Below are 11573 nucleotides of genomic sequence, written 5' to 3' on the forward strand. Positions count from 1 at the left end.
CCCAGTCTGCCAGCAGCCTGGCCACAGATTTGTGGCAGGAAACCCCACGGAGCTGGGGCAGAGGGCTCCAAAGCCCGCCTCTCCCAGATACCCCAGATTCCTCCTCTCAGGGCTCCTGTGGTTCTCTCTTAGGATTTCTCTGCTTTCTAGGTTTTCCTCCTGTTTCCACCCTCTTCATTTCAGCCTGTGGTGACTACCTCAGCTTCAGAGTTCCTCTTGGCCTCCTAACTCCACCCTCACCAAGAACCAGGCCTGTGTGTGTGTTCCTTAACTGCAAAGCTGGGACTGAGGAGTCTGGTTATTAGTGCAGTTCAAATCTTAGGACAGACTGAGTAAGTCCCAGGTTCTGAGGAAGCCTATTGTCCATTAGCTGCTGTTTGGTTAGTAGCCAAGGGACACTGGGTGGAACATGATCGTTTAGCCCAGCTGGAAATGTGAGTTTGCAAAATCCTTCAGAACAGAATAAGGATGGCAGAAATGATTGGTACCTATGGTATTTAAACACAGGCTAAAGGCACCTTGGCGATTATTTAGCAGAAAGAAATATTTAAAGGGTCAAAAATCTTATCTCTCCTAACTTTTTTCTCATATACTGCCTTTAATGGTTAGATTCAGTTGTCTCTCTGATCGTAGGTCACAAAATGTGTAGCTTTGCAATTCAATTCTATCAAAAGACTCAATATAAAGTGGCATGATGAGCCGCTCTGCTAGGACCTCCTTCCACTCTCCATATTCTCAACACACTGAAAGAATGGCATTTTTAATGAAATAGTATGTGCTCTGACCAATGTTATAATTAGGATTCAACTTTTTCAAGTTCACCAAGCTATTCACTTATGAAAGAATTCACTTTTGAGGAGAACCAACATATTCACTGACAAGGCTATTACTATCCGTATTTGGATCATGACATTGTGTGAGCATAGACTATATTTAGGACATCTATAGATAAGCTGTCACTGAAGGAAAGATCCCATCAACTCTTCCTTTCACTCCTAGATTTACTGGGAGAAGATCAATGTTTCAGCATTTTACGTTTTCTTAAAAATTGTATCAGTGACATTTTAACCAAAGGTGTCAATAAATCTATTAAATTTTAGAAAAAAATATCTATTTAAGAAGAACGCCACATCACTGAAAGGCAAATTGTATAGCAAATAGTACAAGGAGTCCCAATGGGGAATTTGACACACATTGAGGATCTATTAGTGTTCATTGCAAGGAGCTTCTTTGCTAGATAAAAATTCTACAGGGCCTATGTTTTGTTTCCTTCAAAAGATAAATAAAAATAAAATCCCACCAAGATGAAAGACATTCAAAAATATTCTGAAATGAGGTCAAAACATTGAATAAATGATGTAATTATTAGAAAAAGTTGCCACAGATAGGTCTGATGTTTGTTCTTTGGTCTGTAGTGGAAATTGACATAACCAAGAACCTAAGAGTGGCTGTGTTAATTGTGCACTTTGAGATTGTTTTTACAATACAACACAAACGTTTCTACAAAACCAAATTTAATATGCAACACACACTCACCGTGTAAACACATCTTTTAAAAAAATCTGATAATAATTCCAAGGATCACTTACAGGCTTTCATAAAAGCATTTTATATCAAGAATCTCAATACAGAATGATTTCTATGTCAAAATACATTTACACTGTAAATTGTTTATAGGAAAAAAAAAAAAAAAGACACCGAGGAATGGAGTTTGCTGGCATTGAATTCAATAGCAGCAACTGCCCCTGATATTTTTCCTTCATTTTCTACTTCAAACATTTCTGACAAAACATGTTAATCTACCCCTCTACACTTTGTCTGTGGTTTTATTCGCTCTATCAGCCAGATTAATATATCGAGATGTGATCACCATGCTCATTCCCACTGTCAGCAGCTCTCCAACCTGCCCAGAAAACTCACTTTCCATGGTTTTCCTCCTGCCGAGGCTGAGGGCCGTGCTGGGTGCTGAGACATCAGGAATCTTCAAGCCTGTCCCTGACATCTGGTTTGAGACAACATTTTCAGAATTAAACAGCAGTTATCAAATGTAAAACTGGAAAAAAGTCACATAAAAACCACAAGTGAAGATTGATCACACAATTTTATTAGAGTCTTTTGAACAAATGTAATCCTCTGTGAAAAACTCTTGCAAAAGGGACGTTGGAGTGTACTATTTTCAACCCTGAGCATTAACACTGCATACCAAGGGGGGGTGGGTCAAGAAGCTGGTTCGATTGAAGCACAAGCACAAGCCACTGATATTCTCTATGTGATCAGGTTTTTACAAAAAAATACATAGTTTTCAATAAATAATGCTTAATTTTACAACTTTGATACAGCAATGTCATACACCGTTTCAACACACTACACTCTGCATGCTAGATAGTCTACGAGAAGACGAAACTTTGCCATGCATTTTCTTTCCCCCCTAGTGCTATCAAACTTCATCCTCCAGCGCACTGCCTCAGGTAGCTTTACCCTCTCTCTGTTTCACAGCAATAGGTCGTGCGCTGGCATGCAAACTCTAAAAAAGGTCCCCCCCACAAACCACTCAGACTTCTACACAAAAGGGTTTTTCAGCTTTTCTGCTCCCAAACCTGGAGTGGCTAAGAAAGTAAGTTTCATGTGGCCTTGGAAAATACACACTTGTTAACAGTGTCATGCTGAAAACTGCTCTAAAACATCAGGTGGTTCTGTCCTGGTGGCCGTCACGAAGCATTATGGGATGCCATAACCACTAGGAGTCCCAAACCGGAAAAAATAGGCCTCCGTTTTAAAACAGTCAATTCAAAAAAAGGTGTCACAGAACAAATGCAAAAGACTCTTAAACCCACAACATATGTACAAGAGTAAAAGTAGACAAAATGGGAAATTAATGAGAATGGCGTATAACGTTTCTCCCTATGTGATTCAAGGGAGGAGGCATACTGTTTTTGAACAAAAGCTGGATGAAGAAAAATGTGACAGAGGGCCCTTTGTCAATATCTATTTGATCAAAATTCTTTATATGATAAATTACTTCCAGTTCTTTTTTTTTTTTTTTGGAAGGGGAAATGTAATGTGTCTAAGAAAGTAAGACAAGCATCATATTAAAAAATCTCTTCGAGGAGCCTAGAGGAAATCCTATTTTTTACGCATTTTTAAACTTTTTGTCATATTGCTTTATTTTGTCATTTTCACAGCAGAAATAATCAAGTCTACGTGACTACATAAAAGAAGTTTGATCAAACAGTGACGGGAGCCTCCACATATGCACATCCAGGTTGCTTAAATTCACCAATTGCTCATTGGAAACCACATCTCAACTCGGTCATATTGCTTTTAGTGGTTTGTTTCTCTGTAGAGAAGTTCTCTGTTCACAACTGCAGGCAACCAGAAGTTCCCAAATCATTTCAAACAGTCCTATCTGTGCACTGGCAGAGGTGCTAGATCTTCTAAGAATATCTCTACCCAATAAAGTTATTACTTTTATACATGGAACATTATGAACTTGTGTCTCCCTTTGTAAGCCGTTTTATACTTTCTGCACTTTTGTGCTTTTATTGAGTATAAAAATAGGTCTCCTTTAAAATTCTGTTTATTTTAAGTTCACTAAAAAACTACTTGTTTGTGAAATTCTCTTATAAACTCACTGCATCCACATGGAACAGATAAAACTAATTAGGCAGCTAATGGATATAGGTAGTGTTAAAAAAATACAATGAAAAAAACGAAGATATGGTAGGAATCAAGGGAAAAAAAAAAAAGCCAGCAGTAAGTAAAATGGAAGAGAGCTCAGTTTCGTAAATTTTGTTTCATCTTTATTGTGGTTGAAAACGTAGGCTCCACAGGAAGGGGCAAAAAACAAAACTGAACAAAAAAATCCTGAGTTGTTATCAAAGAGCAGAATTTTCCGGATCATCAAATAAAAGGGGATGTTATAGAATAAATCAAACAGAATGAACAGTGAGAAAGAACCAATAATAAAAATAAGCCAAATCTCAGAAAAGTATGTCAAGAGTTACATGGAGACGGTTACTTTGGGAACTTGTAAATTCCTGTGTTAGGATACGTAAGGCTCATTCTTGTTATCCTCACAGGCTTAGGCTATACAAAGGGTATTTGAAACTGACATTCCTAATGGAAATTTTACAAAATTTGGCCCTTAGAATAACTGAGAAATATCCTGAAAAAATCTTCCCTGAAACTGTAATAAAGAAAGTTTCTTATCTACTGATAAAATTGACAACTCAGTAAACTATTTTCGCTGGTCTTCCTACGTAAGAAAAAAGCACAAATATATTTGCCTCAGAAATCTGTTAAAAGCAGGGAACCACACAGTAAAAGAGTATAAAGATTCTATAAATGGGAGAGTCCAAGAAAACCTCTCTCAAAGTGTCCACAAGGATACATATGCCCATTAGAAGAAAAGTAAGAATATACATATTATTAATCATATCAGAGAATAAAAAAGTTAAGATTGATATAATATATTTATATTGAATGACTACTTTAAAATAGAGCAACTTATTTGCCTTATTTCTCAAATTCCTTGGGCAAAAGTCACTTAAATTCTGAAGTATAAAACAAATGTAAATTTCTTGTACTGTACTAGTATCAGATGATTATGATTTCAATTCCCAGAGAAGAGAAAAATAAGCCTTGTCTTTGAGTCTTTTTCTTTCATGAAAAAAGCAACTAAATCACCCTGACTGCTACATTTATGCATATTTAAATCACTTCCCCTTGATTAACATTAAAAAGAAACATCTCTGCCCAAAAGAGTTGTAATGATTTCTTTCTCTAGCTAAAGAATAATCATTCTACAAATAATTTGCCCAATGTCTGTAGTCATTCATAACATACATAATATTTGCAAAGCACAGTTTAAGTACACTGCCTTTTATTAGCATTTTTTTTTTAAATAAAAGGGATGCATATCAGAGTGTAAGAACTGGAAATTACTTCCACAGTTTAAAGAATTAATAAGAGAATGCTGGTTCAATTTCTTAAAGATGGAAAGCTTACCAAAATGCCATCAGAGTCTGTGAACTACTTATAATAAACAGCAGGATCCCCACTGGCTAGGCTGCCGTGCACACAGCGCCCACCCCCCACCCCCAGGTTACCATTTTAAGATATTCTGTCAATGCTTAGTTAAAAATAAGACTTACTTAAGAGACCAACAAAAAAAAAAAAATCAATTAAACTTTTATTGAAGACTATCCAGTGGCAAGAATACCTTGTGTATTATATTATGTTTTAGACATTCAGTAAAGAATTCATTAAGATGATTCTCACAATGCACTCATCAAAACAGCCTTAAATATTGTTAAAAAGCGCATTGAAGCGCCTGTCCTGAGTTCTAACAGGTTTTAAATTTAGATTGCCAACCAATTACTTCTATTTTTCTATCAAGTTAGGCCACATGGCTTTAAAAAAAAAAATCTTTACTATCCCTTCCCATTCTGAAGCCAAATTATTACTTTACTACTTTACTTAGTTTCCACCTCACCACAGAAAATGTCCAAGATTCATCTATGATTAAAACATAAAATACATGCCAAGTTTTCAGGTTTTCAAAATACATAGATCAGCCTATCAATGGGTTTACGTTGTCAACAAGTTTCGGAACTGCAGCAGAGGGCTGCCACATAAAATCACCAGCACGGAGCAAGTGTCAATTGTAAACCGCTGGTTCAATTATTCGTGGCTAAAATAAATGTACCACCAATGGCTGCATTAGTCTACATGTTGAGGGGGTGGGGGGTAAGGTAAACAACTTCAGAAATCCAGTTCTATATTGAGAACCTGGTTAACGCCATCAGCCCCTTCTTTTCCCAAATGTACTACTGAAATCTGATGGTTTATCGAAAGGAAAAAGCCACAGAAAAGAAACCTGTCCATCTGCAGCAAAAGCTTGCTGGCTTCGCATCCCAGGGGTGGGGGCTGGGGAGGAGGCTCGCCCAGAGCGGGAGGCTGGGGGGCGGGTGAGAGGCCCGAGTTCGCAGTCGGGGGGCCGGGGGTGGAGTGGTGGTAAGATCTAGTGAGGCAAAAGCAAGCGGGAGGGGAGGCGGGAAGGGCGCCGGGGCCCCTTTGGCCTAGCAGCTGCAGTTACTGTGCGGACGCTTCCATTCGGTCTCGCCAAATCTCAGTAAAAATGGAAGGCCAAACCTCGGTCAATCATTTCAGTAGGTGAAAGAGTCGTGGTGATTTTGCAGTGAGTTTCAATTAGCCACTGCAAACCTCCTCCGCTGCAGGCGCCGCAGCTCGGGAGGCTGAACTCCGGGGCTGGCACGCTGGGCCCCGAGCGGCCTCCCAGCCTCCCTCCTCCCGGACCCAGCAGAAAAGAGGCGGCGGAGGCTCGGAAGGGGGGCGGGAGCCCGGGGCGCGCCTGCCCGGGCCTGCCGCGAGGGCTCGGGGACACAGGCCGGTCGGGAAAAATGGTGGGGAGCGAGGGGGTGTGGACAGGCAAAGGGTGCTCAGCGAGCGGGGAGCGCCAGAGGGATGGGTCGCGTCCGCGCCGCCGCCCGAGCCCCCAGGAGGCTCCCGCAGAACAATCAAGATGCGGATCCACCTTTGTTGCTGCGGCCCCGGGGAGCTGATTCCGGGGCAACCCCTGAGCCGGCGCGCGGGGAGGGCGTGGTGAGGGCCCGGGGTGCGCGGGTGCGGCGGCCGCCTGCTCCCCGGCTTTGCTTTCTTCCTCTCACCCCACAGCCCCGAGGCTTCCCTCCCAGGCCCGCGGGCCGGGACGCCAGCGCTGGTGTCTCCGCGCGCCTCAGGGGCCCGCGGCGGGGCGCGCCCAGGAGCACGCGGTGGCGAGGCAAGAAGAGCCAGGCACGGGGACGCGGAGCGTCAGGGCTCTGCCTTTTGCGTCCCGGGCTACCGCCCAGGTGCCCTCTGCCACCCCCTGCTCCCCACGCCCTCACCAGTGGTTCGGCCCTCCCCGGCACCCCGGAGGCCGCGACTCGGATCGCACAGAGGCCGTGCCATGTTCCTCGGGGTGCCCTCGGCCAGCCTGCCGCGTCCTCCCCTGACACCCGCCTCCCTCCCACTCGTAGCCTGGGTCCCGCCGCGCCCCGCGCCCCCTGCGGCCCCGCACCGTCCTCTTTCCCTCCGACAGCTCCACGGCCCCGGGGGACAGAAGGAAGCAAGAAACACCGACCACTTCTCTCCTTTCCTCTTCCCCTTCCCTCTTCACCGCTAGAGGTCAAAAACTGCGGCGGCGTTCTCCGCCAACAACCACCTCTGAGCACACGCGAAGATGCAGCGTTAAAAATAAAGAACAGAAAAAATTCAAATCTGGAAACGGCTGTCCCCACCCTTTGAGAGGCGGGGATAGAAGTGCCCCGAGCGCTCGCTGCCAAAGGCGGCTGTCACCGCGAGGCTCAGCGGGGACGCGGCCCTTCGCAGAGAACACACAAGCCCCAGCTAACAGGACCCCGACCAAGCGAGCTGGCAATCCAGGCCCCTCCATCCGCCCCTCCCCGGCCGGCTCCCGAGCCTCCGCGCTGCCCGCCCGCCAGGATGGGTGGGGAGAAGAGGCAGTGAGTGGAGGAGGAGGTGAGAAAGGAAGTGGGGAGCTGGAGATGGAAAGGGAGGGCAGAGAGAAAGAACACCCTTCCCCTGTCTTTCACAACTAGCGGAAGAGGAAAAAGAAATCAGCCTGCTAATTGAACACTTTTCAGCCTAACCCCCTAAATGTAGAATTCTCTCCTGCCACCTCCCCGCATCCGCGCACACAACAGCCTCACCACCGAATGCTCTGCGACAACAGGACCTCCAGTTTGACTTCCATAGAGACTATTGGCGATGCGAGTTTCTATCAGTTCCAGCTGATTTATTAAAATTGTCAAGATACAGACTTCCAGCACAAAAAAAAAAAAAAAACAAAAAAACAGGCAATGATGTCGACAGTGCATTGAGTCTGCTTTGCCACCATTTGCTACAAAATATGCAGATGGTCTGTACTTTATTTAGATTATATTGCACAAAATGAGAAACTTTTTAAACTATGTGCCTTTTTTTTTCTTTTTTGCTAAAAATCGAGAATCCAGTTTCAAACCTTCCATCTGGGGCCCCATCCACATCACAGCGTATGAGATACATAAAGTCCTACTATAGTACAGTACATATACAATCTTTAAACTAAGATAACAGCTCTGAGGTCTATATCACCATTTTCAATAAATCTTTACCTACAAATATTGAACAAATCTCTACTATAGCTGTACAAAAAAAAGTTTGCTTTTTTTTTTTTTAAACCACAAGGCCTTTAGATGCAAGGATTATTTTAAAATTTTAATCCTTTTTAAACCAGGACATAACGTACCAACATACTTGCATGCTAAAAAACAGAGGAAAAAAAAGAAATCAAAAGGGAAGAAGTGCCTGAAAGTCTTACTGAAAAAACACAGCAAGAATGTTCCCTTTTCACTGTACAAAAATACGCCTGAAAATATATTAATTTTTAAAAAAGACTGAGGTCTGTTATGTATCAAAAATGTTTCAATACCTTTTGTACTGAGGTCTAGGCTGTCTGGTATTCAATCAAGGAGGTATAAGGGAACAAGTTACAAAAAAAAAGTTGGCAAGTAGAAATCACATTTGTAAAACCATAAACAATTTGATCTGAAAAGTAAACTCTGATCTTAAGTCAGTTCACAGTTTTTTTTTTTTTGTAAGCGTTTGTACAGTCTGCATTTTTTCAAGCTCCCTGCAGTTTTGTTAAGAATCGGATGCATAGAAGACATCAGTTTTCTCCCTCCAAAAAAAAAAAAAAAAAATTAAATTAACAAAAGTTGCAATGGTCCCTTTTTTTTGTTAAAAAAAAAAAATCACCAGTTCTTTAAGTTCTCTTAAGAAAAAAAAAAAAAAAAAATCTCCACCAACTCCCTAGAGTAACAGTTGTGCTGCCAAAAGGGTCCTCTGCAGACGCGTCTTCCAGACTTCAAAGACCGACAAGCTTCAAACAGCGCCTTCCGGAGCGGGTCCTACCTCCCCTCCCCCGCCCCGCCCCCTCTGCCTTTGTTGCAATCACGAATTTCAGGAAAAAGAAATAGTAATTACAAAAACACATTTTTTGGGAAAAAAATCACAACTCCAGACTAGGTATGCAACTACCTTGAGACACGATAAAGGAAGGGAGGGGGGACAAAAAAAGGACAGGAAAAATGTTTAAAAACTACTCATTTCACTTTAACTCCACCAAAATTTTCATCATGTTTTCCAATTTCTTTGCGTCACGACATCTTATCAATATCATCAGCATCTTCTTCTCTCCCCTCCACCCTACCACCGCCACCATCAACACCACCATCATCATCATCATTATCATCATCATCATCATCACCACTACAACTTCCTCCCAAGGAACCCAGCTCTGCACCCTCCGAGAGAAAGAGCGAGCAGCGGGCGCCTTTCAATATGTGAACACCAGGTCGGAGAAGTTCGCCTCCAGCCAGTCCCCCGCGATCATCTCGCTCAGCTCCGGCGTGCAGTAGTCGGGGAACTCGAAGTGGGAGCCCAGGCTGCCCTCGCTGAACGAATCCAAATCCTTATCCACCAGCGACAGGGACAGGTTCCCGGCCGCCGCGCCGCCCCCCAACTGCTGCTCGCTGGCGCTGTGCGCGCTTTGGGAGAAATTCAAGCTCAGGTCGAACATCAGGTCGTCGGCGTCCTCACCGCTGCTGCCGCTGCTGCTGCCGCTGCTGCTGGACGAGGAGGTGGACACCGAGCGCGAGGACGCGGGCGACAGCGCGGGCTGCGCGAGCGGCGGCGGGTGCTGCTTGGTGATGTTCTTGAAGCTGTAGTAGAGGCGGCTGCCGCCCCCGGCGCCCGAGGTCGCGCCGGCCCGCACCTCGTCGTAGAGGCTCGCGCCCTCGGGGGACTCCGCCGAGCTGCTCAGCGTAGGGCTGGCGGGCACTTTGGCGACGTTGTAGCGTCTCAGCAGCTGCGACGGCTGCTGCCCCGGAGGCTGCAGGAGCTGCTGGTGCGGTGGTTCCTCGTCCTCCTCGTCCGGCTCCTGTTTGATCTGCAGCTGCAGCTCGTCGTCGTCGTCGTCGTCGTCGTCGTCCTCATCCAGAAACACGCACTTGACCGTCTTGCCCGCGCCGCCGCCGCCCGCGCCGCTCACGCGCAGGCTGCCCAGCACGTAGTCGTCGCCCGCGCCCCCGTAGTCCCCGGCCTGGGCCGCCTTGCCCGCGCCCGCCTTGGCGCCGGCGGCCGCGGGGGCCTTGAGCTTGCCGCATTTCTTGCTGGAGCCCTTGGAGGTCTTGGCACCGCCCGCGCCGCCGCCCGCGCTCCCGCCGCTGCCGCCGCCGGCCGCGCTCTTCTCTGGGCTCTGGCTGGCGCTGGGCTTGGCCGAGGGGTCCATTTTGGGCTTTTTCCGGGGCCGGTACTTGTAGTCGGGGTAGTCGGCCATGTGCTTGAGCCGCAGCCGCTCCGCCTCCCGGATGAACGGGATCTTCTCGCTGTCCTTCAGCATTTTCCAGCGCTTGCCCAGCCTCTTGGAGATCTCGGCATTGTGCATGTCCGGAGACTGCTCCATGATCTTCCTGCGTTCGATCTTGGACCACACCATGAACGCGTTCATCGGCCGCTTGATGTGGCCCGACGCCGTCTTGCACCAGTCTGGGTCGCTCTCGTCCAGGGCCACCGGGCTGCAAGCCATGAATTCGCCCTCCTCCGTGTCCAGCGCCTCCCGGGGCAGGTTGCTCTCCGCTTCCAAGCTCTCCGCCTGCTGCACCATGATCCGCTGCGGGGCTGGACGCTCCAACCCGGGCCGCTGGGTCTCGTGCGGAGGTCCCCCTCCCCCTCCCACCCCTCCACCTTCCTGGGCAAGTTGCAAAGTCCTCGGCACCCCGCTTTCGCGGCTCCCCCCCTCCCCCCCGCCCCCCCTTCCAGGCTGCACACAGCGGCTGTGGTGGCTTCGGCGGCGACGGCCGCCGGCGCGCTGGGAGCTGCGGTCGCGACAGGAGAGGCGGTGGCGACGGCGGTCGAGGCAGCCCGGGACCCCTCTCTCCGGCTCGTGGCTCCCACCGCAAGCGCCGGACCCCGAGCTCTCCCAGGCGCGCGCGCTCCTTCTGCAAAAAGTTGAGGTCTCTCTCTCAACTAGTTATCAGGGTGTCATATGGGTGACATCACTCCCCCGGCTAGCCAATGGCTGGGGGCCGGCTCCTCCCATCTCCCTTTATTAACTCGGAGGCGCCGCCCCTCCACCCCGCCCTCCGGGCTGCCTTGCAAAGATGGGGGTGGGGGGAGAGGAGGCATGTCTAGAAATATGTTATTTTTAAAAAATCCGCGTGTGTGCACAGATGCGCCTCTTCCCGGGATGCTCGGAAGCGACGCGCGGCACCACGGGGAGCGGGCGGCCCGGGGCGAACCGGGCTGTTCGGGCGCCGGCGCTAACCGAGGACCGGGTCCCGGGAGAGGCCCCGCGCGCCTTTGTGCCCAGTCCCCGGGAGGCCCGACGGCGACAGCGGACGGCGCGCGCTCACTCCCCGGGTGCACACACGCGGGCACGCGCCCAGCCTGAGACGGTGGCCTCCGCCCGGCTCGCGGTCCGCGGTGCCCGGCCTGCCCCGGGGTGGGCG

At 47.7% G+C, this 11573-nt stretch overlaps 1 protein-coding gene across 1 annotated transcript; it reads right to left on the reverse strand.

Annotated features, from left to right (window-relative positions):
- Window positions 1-9155: 9155 nt before the first annotated feature.
- On the reverse strand, window positions 9156-11067 carry SOX11 (SRY-box transcription factor 11). The gene has a single exon (XM_055253579.2). The coding sequence runs from the start codon at window positions 10727-10729 to the stop codon at window positions 9401-9403; it is 1329 nt and encodes a 442-aa protein (XP_055109554.1). The 5' UTR covers window positions 10730-11067; the 3' UTR covers window positions 9156-9400.
- Window positions 11068-11573: the final 506 nt, after the last annotated feature.

This window comes from Symphalangus syndactylus, chromosome 18, assembly GCF_028878055.3.
Source record: "Symphalangus syndactylus isolate Jambi chromosome 18, NHGRI_mSymSyn1-v2.1_pri, whole genome shotgun sequence".
Classification (NCBI taxonomy): domain Eukaryota; kingdom Metazoa; phylum Chordata; class Mammalia; order Primates; family Hylobatidae; genus Symphalangus; species Symphalangus syndactylus.